General features: G+C 39.2%; 1 protein-coding gene across 2 annotated transcripts in view; it reads right to left on the bottom strand.

Moving 5' to 3' along the window:
* Window positions 1-23,358, bottom strand: part of ppm1j.L (protein phosphatase, Mg2+/Mn2+ dependent 1J L homeolog) — a 60,740-nt gene that overhangs the window by 27,181 nt on the left and 10,201 nt on the right. The window contains exons 1-2 of one of the 2 annotated variants that reach the window (XM_018246601.2): window positions 15,332-16,005; window positions 2,053-2,197 (exon numbers count right to left, since the gene is read on the bottom strand). In XM_018246601.2, the coding sequence (XP_018102090.1) occupies window positions 2,053-2,197; window positions 15,332-15,585 (399 nt within the window). In that variant the 5' untranslated portion in view covers window positions 15,586-16,005. Of the gene's footprint in view, window positions 1-2,052; window positions 2,198-15,331; window positions 16,006-23,358 lie in introns of those variants that run through there. The other variant, XM_041582073.1, reaches the window with a different exon arrangement.

The following is a 23,358-nucleotide window of genomic DNA, read 5'->3' as shown; positions in this document are numbered from 1 at the left end:
TATGTGTATAATGCTATATCAAAAAGCCAGAAGAGGCATGGCTTAACAGTTGTCCATAAATTACACTTTTTATGTTAGGGACAACTCCCAATTCCTTTAAGCAAATACATTTTGACCAGATGTACACTGAAAATCATTGCTCTATGGGGAATATTATTAAAAACTGAAAATTTGAGTTAAAAACACCCATAATCAGGACAAATACCACTTCTCCAGCAATCACACTTTGTTGTGTTTTTCATATTCATGAAAAATCTTAAAAGGATTAAGTGCTATAAAGTTTTTCTGCAACCTCAGTCATTGAAAAAAAGTATACCTGGGATTGCCATTCAATTGAATAGGGAATAATTCTATACATTTTGTTGTCTGCCCACAGAGCTATTAATTGCCTATACAAAAATCTTTAATTTTTTTTATTTTAGTGAAATTAAATTTTTTAGTTCAACAAATACGTTTTAGAAAAAAATATTTTTACAACAATTCCTTGGTATTGCAAACCAACTACTCAGCACGGGGGAGTTCTTGAAAATTTTATACCAGAAGCTTACGTCTTATGAGTCACTGATGAAATGTGGTTGGATATAATAGCATCACGATGTCATATGCATGTGATTTCACTGTTTTCCCTCTTTGTTTCCTTTGTTCTTTTATTCTACTTCTCATTAGTGTTGGTCTGCTTGCATCTTGCCATGTTCATGATCAACTTTTTTTAGTTATAAAATGCAAGTAACAAAATCAATAACAAACAGGAAGAGGGTAAGTGGAGGTGCCTATTTTTTGGAGTGCATGTAAATCACTCATATTTTTTCTTAGCAAATATCCTTGAAATGTCAGCACCAGTTGGGGGGTTGCTGCAGGTATAGTAACCCATTGCACATAGCACTCATTCACAGCACCTAATTTATAGCACTTAAGCACTTTAATCATTTTAATTATTTCTATATTACACAATCGATTGAAATGCCATTAATTGTATGTTGGTGCTAAATTGATTGAGAACCAAGCATATGATTATAATAGCACTAAGCACTTATATAATTAGATCTCAATTAATTTTAGTAAGGTAGTGTGGGGTTTTACTGCTTTTTCTTGTTTTTAGTATCCCTATTCTGGTTTATATACCTCTACAAAGCCTGAAATTGGGTAATACAAGTGAGTGAACATTAATTGCAAGGGAACTATATTTTTTGTTTGTGAACATAGCATTTATTGGTCACCTAAGAGCAGATGTGTTACTGGGTGCTGAATTATGTAATTGGGCACTTACCTAACCTGTGTTTCTATAAAAACAAAACAAATTACAAAAACAGTAATCTCCATACCTAATAAATGCATCCAGATAGCCCTAGTACAGTAACCCATAGCAACTGATAATAAGTTTGCTTTTAAACAATTGAACAGTCAATGCGTCTTGCTGATTGTATGCTATTGGTAATTAAACCATTATTAAACTTTGCACCTTTTATTGTATACCCCCCACATCTTAGCCCTGGGCAACATTATCTAAAATCCCTTGGAAGCATGCTATGCTATTCTGAGTAGAGCTATAGAAATATATTCATATAGTACAAAAAATAGTAAAAAAAAGATCACTGCCACTTTAGAAGCATATCTAAAAAAGTAGCAGCATCTATTTCCATTCAAGGCAACAAAACAATTGAAAACAAGCAAACAAATACACTTGTTTCATACACTTGTAAAATATTCCAGCTATTTGGGTAGTCACCATCTAAAATAATCTCTAAACCATGTCTGACAAAATAGGCTTAAGGGTAAGGACACACGAGGAGATTCAGGGAGATTTTGTCGCCTGGCTACTAATCGCCTCGTCTTTTGAGCAACTATCTCCCTGAACTGCCTCAGCGTTTTTCCCCATAGGCTACAATGAAAAGTTGCCTGCATTAATGCACACACGGCGATGCGTTTTCAATAGTTGCCCAAAGTTGCCTCAGTGAGGCAATTTCAGGCAACTATTCAAAATTAGGCGACTAGTAGCCAGGCGACAAAATCTCCCTGAATCTCCTCGTGTGTCCTTACCCTAAAACTACCAACCTGACTGAGGCACTTCTTTCCTGTGACAATTTTCAGATCTTGAGGTTCTTTGCAATCACTAAGTTTACCATCTCGTTTTTCTACTGTTACAAATTCACAGCAGGCCTGGTCTTCATTTTGTTGGCTTTTTCCAGCATTGACCACTCTGTAGAAATGGAATAGGGAAAATAGAATAAAACTGCTGGAAATGCTGGAAAGTGTAAAATGAAAGGAAAGTTACAGTGACAAACTATAGATTCCAACAGTTACAACACCATTGCAATACAGGGGTCATTTTTAAACACTTAAATGTTTAGTGCAGAAAATACATGCCAAGAATTATGTACCATAGGTGTAGAATTACCTTGAAGGTGCATATCTGCTGTGTAACATTGTGCAAACACATTAGAAACTTGAAAACACATTTCTATGCTTACATTTATGATTTAATGAGATATTAAAAACAAACATACACAGCAGATAAGCAAAACGGGCAGGCTGAGAGGCACCTCCATATAATTCGCCAGTAGTTAGGGCTGGGGGCAGGCTGAAAGCAGGTCTATAATCAGGCTAGTGGTCAGGGCAGGTCTCAGTCGAACAGTAAGTCCATACAGGGCAGACCAGAACAGGAGAACAATAGATATAGGACAATGACAGGAACAGGAACTTAATAAACACCAGCAGGTCAGAAAAGAGGTACATGATTTTTGGCTTGTGAACCAGAACTGGGGTGTGGGTTTCCACTGAATGAAGGGCAGTGATGCAGCAAACAGGCCTAAATTGATCTAAACCGAATTGCCTGCAGCTGGGCCTAATGCTTTACAGGGGTGAGCTAAGAAAGGCAGAAGCAAAGGTAAAAATGTGTTATTAGCATTAATTACAAGGCTGAGACCAAAGAACCTTCAATGGTGTATTCTGGAGGGATACCAGCCCGCAAATACAAGGCTTCCAGCATTAGCTGGAGCAGGTGTTAATACCCACAATTAGTTTTCCCCCAAATTGCAGCATACAACCAGTACCTGTAACTTGCATTCAGTTTACCAGTGTATGTTTTGTGCAATTTATCAAAGCTGGCTAAAGTAGCAGTGCAAGTTTTTAGAGAGTGTATGTGCACAAGAACTTTTATAAGTTGTATGAAGGGTGAAAGGACAATTCGACCCTTTAACCACATGGGAAGGGGGTTGCTATGTGAGTAATATTGTAGTTTATGAATTGTAGATTAAAATGGTACAATCCAAGGTACTTGATTGGCTCAGGGAGCACAGCAAGAGTTTAAATAGTGCAGGCGCAACGGTGGGGGAGCAGAGAATTTCTACTCCTACTTTGAGCACTTTGTTGGGTGGCTTAATTGTTACTTCTACATTGCCTTGACCTTCTTTTCCTACTGTTTTCCCCACTACCACCACTGAAGTTACTTTCTACTTTCTCACTTTCTACTCTACTTCTAATGTTGATTTGCAGCAAGCTGGTGTTTCCCATGCAGCAAGTGTCATTAAACATGGTATTGCTCCAGATGTTCACACTATTCATCCACAGGCTGAATCCAGTTTTCCTGCAGAAGGTGTCAAGTCTGCTGCAACAACTAGGTAATATTGATGTTTCTGCTGTAAAGTTATTATTGAATGCACTTAAAAAACCTAACACGGGAATTCCTGAAGTAGCTTTTCAACAGGCTATATAACCTGTCAAACTACACACTGGGCTTGCATTTGACTAGTTCAGTTAAAGAAAAAATTCTTAAAGGGGAGTATGTGGATTTATTATCTTTGTTACCAAGTGCCAAGGAAGACAGGGAGGAAGATAGAAGAAGGCTTGTGGCAAGGACATTTACTAAATGGCTTCAGGCTTTCTGTATTTACTGAAATATCTTGACAGATAAATATATTTTTTTAAATTTCTTTTTTCTTCAGAATTTTTGAAAAAAAGGATGTGGCTAAGGCTCCTTTAGTTAAAAAATGATGAGATGTAACAAGTCATTCGATTCAAGAAAACCTATTACGTTAGCATTACTGAAAAGATTGGTTGCTGAACTTCCTGCAGTTTGTTTCTCTTCATATGAAGCAGTTTTGTTCGAAGTCATATTTGTTTTTTCCTTTTTTGCAGCCCTTCGAGCTAGTGAGGCAGTATCACAATCAAAAGCAAAATCAGGGGGCTTGGAATTTGTGGCAGTTGCGTTGATGGGAGGAAAAGTTAGGTTAGTGATTAAAAAATCACCCACCCATCTGTATTGAGTTATATTTCAATTAAAAAAAAAAAAAGAGAGAGAGAGAGCATTTAAGCATTTATCCCATGGCTAGGAGAATAAAAGGCTGGGATATTTATAAACCATATAGGCAGCCTGCTGGGTAATGAGCAGGGGCTGGCTAAGGGTTTAAGAAAGTAATAATTACATGGTTATGTGGTTAATTTCTAGTTATCAGATTAAATAAAGCTGCGGCCTGTCTCCAACCTAATTTATGTGTGTGTTGTATTAATTGGGATTGGGTTCGATGTAATGCAATCTACCTTTACCATGTACTGAAAATGCAATATAAAGATTTGTTCCAGAATGATAACTGCAACAAATTGCAACACTGTGGTCGATTGACAATCTTGAGAAAAGTCTCATGCTCACTGAGCAGGACTTAGCGGGGTCAGTTAGATTGGGGGGTACAGAACAGCAGCAGAATGATAAGGCACTTATCTGGGTGACAGAAAATCTTGTGTGAGGGAAGAAGGCAAAGGGAGGCTGCTCTGGGGTTTATTCATCCCAACAGATTCCCCGATTGTGTGAAGAAGATGGAAGTGTGAACTCTGGATTGGCAGTTCTAGATGGCCCTGATCTGCCAGGAGACCATTTTCTCTTGTAGTGATGGGGAGGAGAGCAGAGCTAAGCCAAAACAGATTCAGGGGAATGTAATAAAAGTCGCAAAGAGCAAAACAATTCGCACCAATAAGACTAAATATCCACATCTCGCAATGTAATATTGTTCATTAAACTGTTATTGCATTGCGAATTTTAATTGCGCATTGCGAATTTTAATTCCGCACTCATAAGAAGTGCTTGAAGGTGTCGTAATCTTTTGGAGCAAACATAACGACTTTTTCAGTAAGAAGTTTTATTACATTGACTGCGCATTGGCGCAAACTATAAAATTCGCAACCGGTCTTTCACTGTCGGAAGTGGTCGCTAAACAGGTTCCGGGCTCGCAAAAGCTATATTAAATTCGCACAAAGCAAAATTTGTTCGCGCAAAGGCATAACTTTTCGCATTGCGAATAGTTTTTCCATTAGCGATTTTTATTACATTCCCCCGATTGTGTTTATAGGGGATTTAATTATTAGGAAAGTGGATAGGGTAATTAGTTGTCTAGAACACTACAGCCAGTTTGCTGTCTTCCTGGTGCCACAGTTCAGCATGTGGTTGATCGGGTAGACAAATTATTGGGTGGTGCTGGGAATGACCCAACTGTCTTAGTACTTATTGGTACTAATGACAAAATAAATGGTAGATGGAGGACCTTAAAGAATGAGTTGAAGGATCTAGGTTCGAAGATTAAGGGAAGGTCTTCCAATGTAATTTTTTTGGAAATTTTGCCTGTTCCATGTGCAAATTTAGAAAGGCAGCAGGAGCTTAGGGAGTTAAATATGTGGCTAAAGTCTTGGTGTAGGAAGAATGGGTTTGGGTTCCTAGAGCACTAGGCTGATTTTTCCTTGGAGTACAGTCTATATAGTTGCGATTATTGCACCTCAATGGAAGGGGGTCTGCTGTGCTAGGGGAAAGAATGGCTAAGAGGTTGGAGGAGTGTTTAAATTAGGCAAGGGGGTGAGACAGATTATTATGGGGAAGCTAGGGTAGACTGGGCAGTGGGATTAGTAAGGGGTCATGGGGGAGGAGTGAGGGGGGCATACAGTTTACCAGTTAGGGAGATCCCTCTGTTACAAGAAATAAATACTGATAGTAACTTTAAATGTGATTCTTCATTAAATAATGTAAATATCAGAGGGAAACCACCGCTGTATGGGACTTAGCTGTCAATTTAAATGGCTACATCCTTTTTAGGAGGGACAGAGGATTTAAAAAGGAGGAGGAGTTTGTCTTTATGTAAAACTTGAATTAAAGCTGTGCTCTAAAGAAATAACCATGGATGGCACAGGGGAAGTTGTGGAATCCCTTTGGGTTGAGATTTCGACTGGGCAAAAAGCTCCAAAGAAAAGTGTCATTGTTGTATGCTACAAACAGTGTCAGACTGGCACACCGGGATATCAGGAAAACTCCCGGTGGGCCCAGGTGTCAGTGGGCCTCTTGCTTCTAACCATGTGGCTTATTTCATGTCATTCCCTATTTCTTTATGGGAACAAAGATGCTTAATAATGGAAGAATAGAGTATAGTATGAGGAGGAATAATAGTTTGGAAAGTGGGCCCCACGGACTAAGGTTTTCTGGTAGGCCCCTGACATCCCAGTCCTACACTGGCTACAAACCAACTTGAATTGAATTGCATTGAAATTGTAGCCCAGCTACTATTACAAAAGGAGGCTGCTTCACAACTATGTCAAGTTATTATTATGGGTGACTTCAATTATGCTATTGCCTGGGGTAATACGGTTGCCAAGTTGGGGATTGTAAATAAGCTTAATGACAACTTTTTATTTCAGCTAGTTCAATAAACTAATATGAATGCTTCTCTTTTTGGACCTGGTAATAACTAATAATACTAAACTCATCTCTAGCATTTGCATGGGTAAGCTTTAAGGAAATAGTGATCATAACATGGTCTCCTTTGAGACTATGTTGCAGAAACAACTCTATAAGGGAGTAACTAAAACACTAAACTTTAGAAGTGCAAAGGTTTTCAAATTAGCTGGGACAGCTGAAAAGTTTGCCAGGTATAAGGAGGCCAATAAATCTTTGCAAAAAAAAAAACAAGCTAAAATCGATATGGAAAATGGTATTGCAGCAAGGAGTAAAATGAACCTCAAATTATTTTTTGAATATGTAAATAGTACAAATATGAAGCATGGGGTGGGATCATTGTTGTCAGAAGGGGTTAATTGATTGATGAGAACAGAGATAAAGCAGAGATTCTGAACTGTTATTTTTCATCTGTCTACACAAACGAGGAACCAAGTAATGAAGGTTTCCTTCTAATTATTCCTAATTCTAGTATACAACAAATGATGCATCGTTCACGCAGGGGAAATTCAGAAGAGACTAGAACACGTAAAGATAAACAAAGGTCCGAGACCAGATGGTATTCTTTCCAGGGTACCAAACAAGCTTAGCTCTTTACTTAATTTTTCAGGATTCATTGAGGTCTGGCATGGTGCAGGGAGACAATAGGCCAGTTAGTCTGATATCAGTGGTAGGAAAGCTTTTCAAAAAGGGATCCTGTTCTCAGCCTCAAAACTATAGGCTGGTTAGTCTGACTCCAGTGGTAGGAAAGCATTTCGAAGGGCTATGACTTCATTGCAAATCATAATACTATGAGTTTGTGCCAGCATGGTTTAATGCGTAACTGATCTTGCCAAACAAATTGAATTGCCTTTTATAAGGAGGTGAGCAGGAACCCAGACTTGGCAATGGCAGTGGATGTAATCTACTTGGACTTTGCTGAAGCTTTTGATACAGTACCACACAGCAGGTTAATAGTTAAATTAAGGAATACTGACCTGGAACATAATATTTGTAATTGGATAGAGAACTGGCTGAAGAATAGATTAGAAAGAGTGGTGGTAAATTTCTGATTGGGCCAGTGTTGTCAGTGGAGTACTGCAGGGCTCTATACACAGTCCTTTGCTTTTCAGCTAGTTTATTAATGACTTGGAGGTGTGCATTGAAAGAACAATTTCTATTTTTGCTGATGATACTAAATTGTGCAGAACTATAAGTTCCATACAAAATGCAGAGTGATTTGACTAGATTAGAAAACTGGGCAGCAAAACTGGAAAATGAGGTTCAATGTTGTATATGCACTTTGGCAGAAATAATATAAAAGTTATACACTAAATGGCAGTGCGTTTGGGGGTTGCCTTAATTGAAAAGGATCTAGGGTTTTTTGTTGTCTAATTCCAGGCAGTGTCATTCTGTGGCTACTAAAGCAAATACAGTAATGGTTTGCGTAAAAAAGGGCATTACCTCAAGGTATGAAAACATAATTTTGCCTTTTTATAGGTTCCTGGTAAGGCCTCACCTTGAGTATGCAGTGCAATATTGGGCACCGGTCCTATCCGGTTGGGGTTGTTTTCTCTAGAGAAAATATGTTTGGGAGGGGACATGATTACTCTTTATAAGTACATTAGAAGGCATTATATACCACTAGCAGAAGATTTATTTTTCCGAAAAATGGATCATCGGACCAGAGGCCATCCCTTTAGACTAGAGGAAATTAACTTTCATTTGAAGCAGCTTAGCTGGTTCTTCATAGTGAGGACAGTGAGGTTGTGGAGTGCCCTGCCATATGATATTGCGAAGGCTTGGATGATTTCTTGGACAAGCATAATATCCAAGGCTATAATGATACTAAAATCTGCAATTTATTGCTTCATATATTTTGAGTGGGTCAGAGGCGTTTCAGGGGCTGCTGCCGCCTGAGGCAGCAGCCCCAATCCCACCCCCCTCCCACTTAGCGCTTTCAACTTTTAGCATCAGAGCGGGTCCAGGGGGGCCAAGGAGAAATCGGAATGCAAGATCTGGTGAGATAAGTCCATTACTTGGGGGCACGTGTGTGGGATAAGAACGGTTGTGGGGGATGCCCCATATAGTGCTAAACTCAGAGCCGGGCCAGACCAGTAAAATTCCTTTTTGCCCTGTAATATTGTAATATAATTTAATAATACATAATATACTGTAACTATTTCCAGTCGCCAATTCATTAAATAAGATCAAATAATTGCAATAGTTAACACATCAATATAGTTCTCTACTGTTCTTGGGCAAGGGGAACTTCTAAAATATGCATATAATATGCATATAAATGGTGTCTAATATGAGTTTGTATTATTAGAATTATGAGAAAAATTTGAGTTTTAGTAAATAACCCCCTTAGCATTAACTGGGGTGTAAAAATTGTAAAATTGTAAACCTGCCATAATCTATAATTAGCCTTTTTTATTAGCTGCCATTGGTAGCTACTAAAACCTCATTTTTTTTACTGATGAAGGTTTTTTGGGCAAAAACTAAAATTATTTAGAGGAAAAAAACTTAGAATTTTTCAAGATTTATAATACCCAGAAGCTGCTAAAAGTCAGAATCCAAAAATCCACCATCTCAAACCTGCCAAGATCATAAAGAAATCAATGTCAGATGTCCCTTTTACAATTTGAAGTTATCATGATCTGTGATGGGTTTCGTCTGATAATCTGAAAAAGTAGGGGTTTTCGGGCAATAATTTACAATTCAACTTTTCTCTTGATTGTAGAGACCCTGAGATTTGGGTGTATTTATCTCAGGCATTCCTCTTTAGTATTTGGACACCTAAGGGTTCTTTAGTTAAGTTAGGCAGCTATGTCCCTAGTGGGGTCCACACTAGTACCTGGAGATTGTCCACTAGATGGCACTGTTTGATAATATAAAAGGGTTTAGCACCATGAGGTCTGGGTCTGTCCTGGGACTTTGCCTCAGTGTGAGGTACTACAGGTCCAGGTCTGCCGGAAAAGTTAGTGAAGCATGAGATAGGGATAGTACTACAGTAATAGTCGCTCTAGGAGTGAAAGTTAGCCCAGGGTAGCTAGAGAGCAGACGTGGCTCCAACGAGGAGAAATAGTGGGGTTAGGACCCCGTGGTATTTGAACCACTAGTGCAGGGACTACAGTGGGTGAGTTGAGGACCAGATAGGATACCAAGACCCAAGATCCCAGGCTGAATACAGTGGGTGAGGTGAGGATCAAGTCCGGTGCCAAGATACAAGACCCAGGCTGAGAAACCCATGCCTTAGTGTTCAACCATAAGGATAGTGCCAGTGAGAGTGGTAACTATTTCCCAAGTCTATTGTTACTGATCTATATTGATTTCTACTCCGTCTGTTGCATCTTCTACCCCCTGGAGGGAATATTGTTGTTGGAGGCTACGCTATAACTGCCGTGAACATCAAAGTGCTGTAACTTATGATCTTGCCGGTGCTCTGTTAATAAACCAGTTATAATTTACTGAAAAGGACTTGTCTGGCTGAATATCCTGCTGCATTGATCTACTCCAGGTACCGGGAGTTGCAGGGAGTTGCACGGGTACACTGGGGGTCTGGAGCACACTACAAGAAGTGTTAGCCTGGTCACACATAGCTCTAATCCACAGCAAAAGTACACTCAAGGGTGTGCTACATGATTTTATCTAATCTTTTCCCAACCCGAATTTTTCGAGTTATTTTATTGAAATAAGATAAAATTGTGGATGGGAGTTTGGTCAAGCTTGGTTTAATAAAAGATGAGATAAATTTGAGTTTTAGTAAATAACCCCCATAATGTTAAAAGTACAAAAACTTTTGGACTAAGCAGCTTCCACAATGTAGACATCTGTACCAGGCCTGCTTCATCCATCGACCATAATATGGTGGATTAAACAGGAAAGGGAACAAAGAGGTCAGGGATATAATATGATTGAAATTTAGGAAAACTCACAGCAGTACAAGGCTTCCATACCGAAAGGTAAGTTGGGCATACACAAAAATCTGATCATTTTATGATAATCAGCAAATGAATGGATCTTTCGCTGACTTGGCCATCCAAGTGGTAAGTGAAATTGGGCTGATGCAATCATTTTGTTCTCAGGTCAAAGACTGGATCATAATGGGGGACTATGTAAACCTGTTGAGAGAGGACCAATTTTCCTTGAAAAGTTTTCTCTAATATCTAACTTCCTGAATGTATATGGGCTCTGAAAAGACTGCTTAGCAATTTGGAATGTGCCATGGAAACCCTGTTATAAATGCTTCAATTACACTAAGCTAAAACTAATTTAGTTTTCTGCTTCAGTAAACTTAGTTATTGATGCCCGACAGTTAACAGAAAGGAGACCTTGCAAGAACTTCCTCAGAAGCTGTGATCACAGGGCCGATCAGATATGAGGGATAATGTCGCAACAATTTTCCCAACTATGCTAGTCATGTGTAGAGCTTAATGGCGGTAGTATAAACAGCACAAGGCATACACATTTTCCTCCAATCTCCATAACTGCAGACACAGCACAGGTATAACCTGCCCACTAGATACCGAATACACAAAGCTATCCTTCTTGTAATTTTTAACTAAAAGCATGCTCCCCCTATCAACACAATCACATTAAAAAACAAAATAGTAATTTTACATTTTTTAGAAAGGGCGAAGGGGGAGAGTTCAAGGTTTATTGTTATACCTTTTACTGTCCAGACAAGGATAATTTTAATATACTACATTTGTGATCTTACTGCTTTAGTTTATTTAGGTATGCACAATATTGTGTCCATCAGACAAAAAACGCACACATTTGATGATGGATCACAGTTTTGCCCATCATCAAAATATAAAAAAAAATAACAATAGAAATAACCAGCAACACACAGTAAAGATAGACAGTGTGGCCCTCATATTCTAAAAAGTGAGAAACAACCACTAGGTAATACAATCTGAAAGAAAGGATCTAAACTGAAGAGAGAGCCTTGCAACAAATGTATCTGAGAATAAAGTACAATAAAAGGTTAACAACAATTTCAAAATAGTGAGCGCCCGGGTACTGTTACATCAGAATGGATTAATTTCTCTGCGTGGTTATCTCCCATGCATACACACAGGTTATTTGGCTCCTGAATAAATTGACCGTACTGTGTGTGAATGGGATAGGAACCTTAGATTGTAAGCTCCACTGGGCCAGGGACTGATAATAATATGATCTTTATAAAGAGCTGAGAAAATGTTTCGGAACTATATAAATACAATGAAATAAATAAACGAAGACTAGAAATAGCAAGTCTAGTAAAAAACAAAAAAGGTCAAATGATCATAAAGTAATCCAAACAAGTAGCATCATTTCAAATAAATAAATAGATAGATAGATAGATAGATAGATATTCCAGCAACAAATATTTAAAACCATCTTTCAACCTGGATCAACTGAAGTCTTGTGGACACTACTTGAAGCATTAACTCCATGCGGTGCCCACAATCATCACTCCCATCTCTGTCAATAAACCCAAATTCAAATAACACCATTATGGTGTGTTAAAACTATATTTCAGAACTACCAACTGATTTTCCCTATGTTTGAAAGGTACGATTACTGCTGGCCCCATAAACAAAATTAGTATGCTTTGCTAGAGATAAAAAACAAATACAATTTGCCTCTTGATTTTGAATTATGGTAAATAACCAGCAGTTTATCTATGTTCCTGTCTGCTGTCATGCATTTGGGACATGAAACATTGTTGCTGTTGGTCAACGCAGTTTCCCTTGCAATGTGTTTAAAGTGGTGGTTAACCTTTAAGTTCTCTGTTAAAGAATGGCTAATTCTAAGCAACTTTCCAATTGGCCTTCATTTTTTTTTATTATAGTTTTTGAAATATTTGCCTTCTTCACACTATTTTCAGCTTTCAAATGGGGGTCACTGACCCCATCTAAAAAACAAATGCTCTGTAAGGTTACACATGTATTGTAAATGCTACTATTTATTACTCACATTTTATTCAGATCCTTTCCTATTTATATTCCAGTCTCTTATTCATATCAATGCATGGTGAATTTGCTGAAAATGCAAACTGGAGAGCGGCTGAATAAAAAGCTATACAACTCAAAAGCCATAAATAATAAAACATTATGACTAAATGCAAATTGTCTTGTTTTTCATTGAACTTATGCCACTGACACTGCTGTCGCTTGCAGTGAAAAAAGCCATAGGTGCAACTGAGTGACATGACTTGACAGAACAATAGACATACAGTACATTTTCTGTGAAAGTCCATAGTGTGTTAAGAATTATGCATTAGCTGATAGTGAAGGCTACTGCACTTCCTTTGTGGGAAGAAGGGAAGTATATGCTGCCACTAAACTTGTCTCTTACACGTTAGTCTTGTGATTATGAGCAGGAGACAAATACTTCTTTCTATATATGTTCCTGTATCACAGAGAGTCTTAACCGTTGCCCTATTTAGTGAAGTGAGCTGCTGTAAATTTAACTCATCATACGGACTGTCATATAACAGATGAGTCGTTTTAAAGGGCATCTGTTGGGTAAAAATGTTATCCCCAACCAAAGGTGCGGGCTAATAGATTTTGCATTCTGGTTGGGGATAGCAGTAGTTTTTTAAAACAAAAAAAGGCCCCGCCAGTGCAACGCTACCTGCATTGGGTGCCGTCACACACATGCACATATTGAGCAAATTGTGGCACACTTTCATTATGTGCATGTGAGTGACCGGAAATGTCTGCTTGCACCAGGAGCTCCCTCTCTGTGCGATTGGGCGTATCGCTGGCGGGGGGCATTTTTTAAAAAAAAAGACTGTTATCCACAACCGGAATGTGGTCTGTTGGTTGGGGATATCATTTTTACCCAACAGGTGCCCTTTAAGCCAGATCTAATAATGCTAATAGGAACATGTGGCTTAGCAAGGAAACAGAAGATTGTTAGACAGTGCTAATAAATTGTTTCCAGATGCTTCATGAAGAAGAGAACAAACCATTACGAAGAAAAAAAAAAAGCCAAACGAAAATATACTGCAAAGATTTTCTTGAAGAGTGGATCCCGTGCAAGGATGAACTGCTATCACATTTGAATGCCATGATGATCCCCATACTAAGGGGGTTATTTATCAACGGTTATTTTAGAGTAATGTGAATATTTTTTTAAACTCTAATAAATTCGATTTTATTCACAATTCGAATAGTCTTGTCCAAGAACTCTAATCAAATTCGAATCTAGTTTTCCTCCAGAAAAAATTTGACTTTTGTCAGTGACCCCCATTTTTGTGTCAATTACTTTTTGAAGCTCATCAAATTTTTTTTGACACGCTACATTTTTTTTCTCCCATTGGAGTCTATGGGGCATCATTTTCGAAGCGGAATTTGGCAAAAATTTGGCTCATCACTACTATTAACATAGTCGATGCCATTGACTTCTACATGAACTCAGCAGGTTTTCAGTCAAATTAGAACTGTTTCCAGGGTTGAAGTGTGATAAATCTCAAATTCAAATTTGAGTTGGTGGTTTTAAATTAGATTTTTTGTTTCGACCAAAAAAATGTAATTAAAAAACCATTCAAACCTTAGAAAACCTGCCCCTAGTTGTCCCATTTTTTAAAAGAGGCCCTGCAGAAGTTGAGTATTGCTTCTTGTTAGCCTTTAAAGAAAGACAAATTTAGTGCAAGTGAAATCTTTTACATGAAAAATCAGCAGATTACAGTAGTTTGCAAAATGTAGTACAGTAAGATCTCTTCTTCAGGCATAGACTTTCCTTAAAATTGAATATCAAATCTACTAAGTTAACCAATAATAGGTAACACTTACTTTACATATTACTGCAGACGTCTAGCAGACTATGCACTAGACTTGCCCTCTACTTGCTTCTGTGGCATTAGCCCCATTCATGGCTGAACATGACAACAAACTTTGGGCCCATGCAATTACTAAAATATATTAATTGGTAAATACATTAAACTTTTACACATATTTCTGTAAAATGTCCTACTGAATCTTTCAAATAAGTATATTTGTATTTTTGAGTTAGTGTTCCTTTAAAGATAGGGATAAACCCATGACTGGAAAGAAGTAGAAAGTCACATGAGTACCAGAAAACACATTTCCTTTCGTAATAGGAAAAAAGTCACTGTGATACTAGCAATTTCAAGGCAACTTCTGTGTTTTATTTGAAACTGAACTTTTCTCACAGAGAAAAATTTCATTTTTTGGTAAAAGTTGCAATTTGATGTTATTTTGCTCTCTATCTTTTTGGTGACAAACATTCAGCACATGAAATCTTAATGTATCTTAGGTTTTATGGAAAGAGCACAAGATGGCCTGCATGGGAAGGGTGTAATATGAGATGTGAATGAAAGAATGAATAGGATACCCAGGAACTTTCTTTTGCTCAATTGCCTGCTGCAGTTTTCAAAACCTCTCCTTATTAGTTCTTAGAGCAAGCTCTTATATAACCACAATGCCCATCCCTATCCAGAGGTGTAATTGTAGCGGTAGCAGACCCTGGGACTGCTTGGGGCCAGTGGGACACTGACTGGTAAACAGTTTCAATATGTTTATGGGGGGGGGGGCTAAAATAATTTTGCTGTGGGTCCCAATATTTATGCCACTTTGGGGGGATTAAAGCTGTTAAGTATATTGGTTCAGTTAACAAGGTACTCACTCAGCATAACCGGTCCCCCAAGGTAGTTCTGCAGGTCTCTTCAAGGTTAATACTTTCCTGATGGAGTGGTCCCCTGACTCCTGTAGCTCCTCTGGAGATAGATTAAGAAAGGTTGGTCTACAAAGTGTGCAAGGGTTTTGGTTTCCTGGGTTTGGGTGCTCCATCTCAGCAGTACAGGTGCTGGGCTCTGCACTGTGTTTGTTATACCACGATCCCACCAGCCCTGACACTGCTGTCCGGAACTTACTGATCATAACAAGCCAAAGCAGGAAGCTATATCAAGGAATCCAGTGCTGTGCAGAGATGTTTGGCTACAAGCCAGTATTCAGTTTAGCACAGGTGCACTGAAGCACAAAGCCACCAGCACAGGCAAAGACTCTGGCTGTTCCCCAGTGGATAACCAGCAGTGTATTGCACACTTATATCCCACACTGCCTTGCCAGCTTATCAGACTCTTTTCCTTCCCATGTTTTTTCACTTTCTCCTCTTCCTGTGCTGTTTAAATGTAAATTGTTCACTGTCATCCAAAGCTTAATGTAATGTGTCCAATCTCTCCCCAAAAGCTTGCAGCTTTTCCTTACACACTTGTGTTAGACACTATTGTCCTGTATAGTTACGCCTCTAAAGTTACTTCTTCTTGTGGTTTCAGTTCATGCTCAGTGACAGCCCTGCGTGCTTTCCATGCCCATGAGCCTCTCCCACATCTTCTGAGATGCCCAACCTGTGACTTTCCTTTGTTCACTGCATTAACCCCTGACATGGCAGAAATGCACTCTAGGAAATTAAGTCTGTACATTGCATAAATCTGAAGCATGCCAGCAGTTTAGAGTTCACTTTACACACTGTATTGACCATAGACTGGCATATAAAAGGAGATTAACACTGTGTAAAGAATCAACCCAAGAAGTGCCAGTAGTATACTGTAATATGTAAAATACTGTTCAATTTAAAAAGAAGTAGTATCAAAAGCAGGCTTCATCTGTGATGTGCTTTTATATTCATATACTAATACACAGAGCTGTTTGTGGAGTCCTCCTGCTTGTTTAAGTTGGGAAACTGTTGTTTCTGTAACTAATGTTTACTAGTGTCTTCAATATTCTAAGCCAATTTATATTCTGTGACTTGTTAATTAAATCATTGTACCACCTGTTTGTTATAAACGATTGCAAAGCACAGGGTAACTTGCTGTCGCTATAAAAATACATGATGATGATGGTTCCTCCCATCAAAAAGTGGAAGAGGATGTTGAAGTGTTCACTGCTAAGGAAAGAGTTTAACTGTTTCATTACCAGACTAATAAGCAATATGTGGGGAACGAGGCAGCACATGGAGTCCAGCTTGCATTTGTAATGAAGAGAGGGTCACTAATATGAAATCATATGGAATGAACCACATTCATTCATTTCCTGTTAGTGATTATGATTATGAACCACATACCCTGCTGTTGTGAAGATCTGTAACAAACTTGCCAGAGACATATCTTGAGCTGACTGATGGATAGTCAAAGCCAGTCTATGCCACGTAAATGGAAAAAAAAAGACCAACTGGAAAAACCTGGATTATGTACAAAGCTTTCTGTTCCCCCACCTAAAGCTCAGTAAGGATATGGACCCAGCAGTATTAGCAGACCTACAAAAGTAAAAGATTCATATGTTTTTTTCTTGCTTACCAATGCAGTGTTGGTGGTAGTTTGGTACCATGATACTGAATTGTCAGGGGACACATTTTATCCTATTGCTTTTTTTGTAGCTGGGCCTTGTAAACAACAACTGATGTGAAGAACAGTAGCACACAGGATTAATTCAAAAGGTTCAGCCCTGTTACATACGCTGTCGTTTATTCATGTACAGGTATAGGCCCTGCTATCCAGAATGCTGGATAAGGGATCTTTCTGTAATTTGGATCTTCATACCTTAAAGAAGAACTAAACCCCCCAATAAGAAAAGCACCTACATACTACCCCAGATAGTCCCCCTCCTTGCTTCTCCCCTGCATAGTTCATTACACCTGAAAGTGTCCCAAATACATTGCTCACATATCAGTGCAGAGTAAGCATAGTGGAGCTCATGGATCTTCCGGATCTTTGGTCTTGCTCTGTAAGGAGCACCATATTGGCGCATGCGCAGTTGGAGTATTCTTCCTGTTCGTGCACCAAAAGTGCTGTGGCATTGCCAAAGGGAAGGAAGAGGACCCGAAGAAGACTGAAGATCCAGAAGATGGCGCCCATGACCCAGCAGCATTATATAAATCAGACTTTCTGAAGCAAACACAACAGTTTTACCAGTGCAGGGCAACATTGCATTATATTGTCATTCCTTTAAAAGACTTTTATTTTTTGGTGTTACTGTTCCTTTAAGTCTACTAGAAAACCATGTAACATGAAGGTGTTACAGTGTAAATGTGGGTGGTGTATCACCAGGCTAATATGTTCCAAATATGTTGTATAGGTCTTAACGTATAAAAGTAAATGTTTATAGTGATTTATTTTTCTTTTTAACATACGTACTATCAGTGTCGGACTGGGATGCCAGGGGCCCACCAGAAAACCTTTGTCCATGGGCCCACTATCCAAACTATTTCTCCTCTTCCTCACCTCACTCAACCTCTACTCTTCAAGTCTCTTTTCTTTCTATTCTATTATTGATTTTTCTATCTATTTAGCCTCTCTGTCCCCATACAGAAGTAGGTAATGCACATGAAACAGGCCAAATGGTTAGAAGCAGGAGGGCCCACTGACACTTGGGCCCATCGGGAGTTTTCCTGGTACCCGGTGGGCCAGTCCGACACCGTGTACTATACAATTACAATATATAGGGGAAAAAGTTGTATACCCCCTTCCTTTTGTTGGTTAAATTCAGGAGGTCCCTTAACTTGTACTTATATAAAGATACTATTAAGACTTCAGAAAACAATTGGGAGATAAAAATAAAATTACTGTAGTACAGACAAGTGAAAAAATTGTTACTTAGGTTTTGGGGTTTTTTCGGCAAGAAATGGGAGGAAATGGTGTTAAAAAAAGTTATTAACTGCACCAGATTTGAAAAGACATAGCCTTCTAATTACAAGGTAATTGTATGAGACACAACAACAAACTTCCCAAAACAGTTTCATCATGTGGTTTTAGACTTATTTCGAAACCTACATTTTAAGCTTCTTGGTGATGTTTGGCATATGGGAGGAAGTGGTTATGGAGAAACTTAGTGTATGCAGAAATTAAATATCGTCAAATCAGTAAAGGTGCCACACTTACACTGAATCGCCTTTTGAAGCATCGGGTACACAGCTGTGTTCCTCTCTGCCAAGGAATATATCCACAGTAAAGCAATAAATCCAGCAGCACTCCGATATATGATTCAATTATTTATTCATGCCTTTAGCAGAGCGACGTTTCGGGCTATTCCAGCCCTTTATCAAGCTTGAAGGGCTGGAATAGCCTGAAACGTCTCTCTGCTAATGGCATGAATAAATAATTGAATCACATATCGGAGTGCTGCTGGATTTATTGCTTTATTACAGAAATTAAATATCATTACTTTCCAGAATTAATTTCCATATTATCAATCATAGCAGACCATTGTATTATATATATATTTATATATATATATATATATAAAGATATATGTACTACAAAAAAATATCTTATGAACTAAGAAAAATCTTAACCAAAAAGCTTACTTTTTTTCTGTTTAAGCTTTTTACTTTCCATTTAAGGAATGTAACACTTGATTAGTGATTCCAAATCAATATTAATCTAAAGGCTAATGGTGTCATTATCTCTTGTCGCTAAATAAAGGGTGGAGGGCTAAAATCACCTCTTAATGTACTGATGCAATCTTTTGGAAATTAAATGAGTAGCTATATACAGTAGATGTAATGATGGGTTTCCCTGGTGGTCTAGTGGCTTAACCTGCGAGCTGCGGGGCCGCCCGCCGTGCCTCCGGCGGGGATGCCCGCTGCCTGCTTCCTGCTCCCTTCAGTGCCGGTATATCTATGGTGCGCACGGCCATGCACTTCCGGGTTTATGAGCCTGCGTGATGATGTCATCTCGCAACGGCGCAAATTTCTAAGTATTTAAAGGGGCTTTGAAATATAACACATTGCCCATTGTTAGGTTCAATTAGTTTGTTCCTGGTGCTATTTCTATGTGAAACCTGCCTGATCTTTTGGTTATTGACCCTTGCTTTGCCTGACTATTCTGAACTCTGTATCCTGGCTATTATTTTGACCTCTCCAATCTGACCATTATTCTAAACTCTCCAATCCTGATTCCGGCCTTTCTGACTATTCTACGCTCTCCAAACCTGATTCCGGCCTGTCTGACTGTTCCACACTGTGTTGTCTGGCCTAGAGATGTCGCGAACTGTTCGCCGGCGAACTTGTTCGCGCGAACATCGGGTGTTCGCGCTCGCCGGAAGTTCGCGAACGTCGCGCGACGTTCGCCATTTTGGGTTCGCCATTGTTGGCGCTTTTTTTTGCCCTCTCACCCCAGACCAGCAGGTACATGGCAGCCAATCAGGAAGCTCTCCCCTGGACCACTCCCCTTCCCTATAAAAACCGAAGCCCTGCAGCGTTTTTTCACTCTGCCTGTGTGTGCTGAAGAGATAGTGTAGGGAGAGAGCTGCTGCCTGTTAGTGATTTCAGGGACAGTTGAAAGTTTGCTGGCTAGTAATCGTTTTGATACTGCTCTGTTATTGGAGGGACAGAAGTCTGCAGGGGTTTGAGGGACATTTAAGCTTAGGTAGCTTTGCTGGCTAGTAATCTACCTTCTACTGCAGTGCTCTGTATGTAGCTGCAGTGGGCAGCTGTCCTGCTTCTGATCTCATCTGCTGACTGCTGCAATAACAGTAGTCCTTGTAAGGACTGCTTTTATTTATTTTTTTGTTGTTTTACTACTACTACTACTACTACTACTACTACTACTACTACTATAAGAGCCCAGTGCTATTAGTCTAGCAGTGTTGGGGAGTGGGACTGGTGTGCTAATCTGCTGCTCCTAGTAGTTCAGCAGCACCAACTTTAATTTTTTTTTTTAATATTCATTTTTTTTTTATTTTACTTTTTTTTATTTTACTACCGCTGTAGTAGTGTATAAGTTGACCTTTTAGGCATTATTTGCCCTGTAGGCATTATTTGCACACTGTTTTCTTCAACCCGCCATCGAGCTGTGTGACCTTGTTCACATTCTGTCTAAATATCCATAATATTACCGTCTCCAGAAAAAACACCGGAGTCACTTTTTTCAAGCAGCCATAATATATTTTACGTAATCCGTATCCACCGCTGTAGTAGTGTATACGTTGGCCTTGTAGGCATTATTTGCACACTGTTTTCTTCAACCCGCCATCGAGCTGTGTGACCTTGTTCCCATTCTGTCTAAATATCCATAATATTACCGTCTCCAGAAAAAACACCGGAGTCACTTTTTTCAAGCAGCATTCATATATTTTACGTAATCCGTATCCACCGCTGTAGTAGTGTATACGTTGGCCTTGTAGGCATTATTTGCACACTGTTTTCTTCAACCCGCCATCGAGCTGTGTGACCTTGTTCCCATTCTGTCTAAATATCCATAATATTACCGTCTCCAGAAAAAACACCGGAGTCACTTTTTTCAAGCAGCATTCATATATTTTACGTAATCCGTATCCACCGCTGTAGTAGTGTATACGTTGGCCTTGTAGGCATTATTTGCACACTGTTTTCTTCAACCCGCCATCGAGCTGTGTGACCTTGTTCACATTCTGTCTAAATATCCATAATATTACCGTCTCCAGAAAAAACACCGGAGTCACTTTTTTCAAGCAGCATTCATATATTTTACGTAATCCGTATCCACCGCTGTAGTAGTGTATACGTTGGCCTTGTAGGCATTATTTGCACACTGTTTTCTTCAACCCGCCATCGAGCTGTGTGACCTTGTTCACATTCTGTCTAAATATCCATAATATTACCGTCTCCAGAAAAAACACCGGAGTCACTTTTTTCAAGCAGCATTCATATATTTTACGTAATCCGTATCCACCGCTGTAGTAGTGTATACGTTGGCCTTGTAGGCATTATTTGCACACTGTTTTCTTCAACCCGCCATCGAGCTGTGTGACCTTGTTCCCATTCTGTCTAAATATCCATAATATTACCGTCTCCAGAAAAAACACCGGAGTCACTTTTTTCAAGCAGCATTCATATATTTTACGTAATCCGTATCCACCGCTGTAGTAGTGAATACGTTGGCCTTGTAGGCATTATTTGCACACTGTTTTCTTCAACCCGCCATCGAGCTGTGTGACCTTGTTCCCATTCTGTCTAAATATCCATAATATTACCGTCTCCAGAAAAAACACCGGAGTCACTTTTTTCAAGCAGCATTCATATATTTTACGTAATCCGTATCCACCGCTGTAGTAGTGTATACGTTGGCCTTGTAGGCATTATTTGCACACTGTTTTCTTCAACCCGCCATCGAGCTGTGTGACCTTGTTCACATTCTGTCTAAATATCCATAATATTACCGTCTCCAGAAAAAACACCGGAGTCACTTTTTTCAAGCAGCATTCATATATTTTACGTAATCCGTATCCACCGCTGTAGTAGTGTATACGTTGGCCTTGTAGGCATTATTTGCACACTGTTTTCTTCAACCCGCCATCGAGCTGTGTGACCTTGTTCCCATTCTGTCTAAATATCCATAATATTACCGTCTCCAGAAAAAACACCGGAGTCACTTTTTTCAAGCAGCATTCATATATTTTACGTAATCCGTATCCACCGCTGTAGTAGTGAATACGTTGGCCTTGTAGGCATTATTTGCACACTGTTTTCTTCAACCCGCCATCGAGCTGTGTGACCTTGTTCACATTCTGTCTAAATATCCATAATATTACCGTCTCCAGAAAAAACACCGGAGTCACTTTTTTCAAGCAGCATTCATATATTTTACGTAATCCGTATCCACCGCTGTAGTAGTGTATACGTTGGCCTTGTAGGCATTATTTGCACACTGTTTTCTTCAACCCGCCATCGAGCTGTGTGACCTTGTTCACATTCTGTCTAAATATCCATAATATTACCGTCTCCAGAAAAAACACCGGAGTCACTTTTTTCAAGCAGCATTCATATATTTTACGTAATCCGTATCCACCGCTGTAGTAGTGTATACGTTGGCCTTGTAGGCATTATTTGCACACTGTTTTCTTCAACCCGCCATCGAGCTGTGTGACCTTGTTCACATTCTGTCTAAATATCCATAATATTACCGTCTCCAGAAAAAACACCGGAGTCACTTTTTTCAAGCAGCATTCATATATTTTACGTAATCCGTATCCACCGCTGTAGTAGTGTATACGTTGGCCTTGTAGGCATTATTTGCACACTGTTTTCTTCAACCCGCCATCGAGCTGTGTGACCTTGTTCACATTCTGTCTAAATATCCATAATATTACCGTCTCCAGAAAAAACACCGGAGTCACTTTTTTCAAGCAGCATTCATATATTTTACGTAATCCGTATCCACCGCTGTAGTAGTGTATACGTTGGCCTTGTAGGCATTATTTGCACACTGTTTTCTTCAACCCGCCATCGAGCTGTGTGACCTTGTTCCCATTCTGTCTAAATATCCATAATATTACCGTCTCCAGAAAAAACACCGGAGTCACTTTTTTCAAGCAGCATTCATATATTTTACGTAATCCGTATCCACCGCTGTAGTAGTGAATACGTTGGCCTTGTAGGCATTATTTGCACACTGTTTTCTTCAACCCGCCATCGAGCTGTGTGACCTTGTTCACATTCTGTCTAAATATCCATAATATTACCGTCTCCAGAAGAAACACCGGAGTCACTTTTTTCAAGCAGCATTCATATATTTTACGTAATCCGTATCCACCGCTGTAGTAGTGTATACGTTGGCCTTGTAGGCATTATTTGCACAGTGTTTTCTTCAACCCGCCATCGAGCTGTGTGAGCTTGTTCACATTTTGTCTAAATATTGATAATATTATCGTCTCTAGAAAAACCACTTGAGTTACTTT

Source organism: Xenopus laevis, chromosome 2L, assembly GCF_017654675.1.
Source record: "Xenopus laevis strain J_2021 chromosome 2L, Xenopus_laevis_v10.1, whole genome shotgun sequence".
NCBI classification, from domain to species: Eukaryota; Metazoa; Chordata; class Amphibia; order Anura; family Pipidae; genus Xenopus; species Xenopus laevis.
This window is presented reverse-complemented; position numbering and strand designations above follow the sequence as displayed.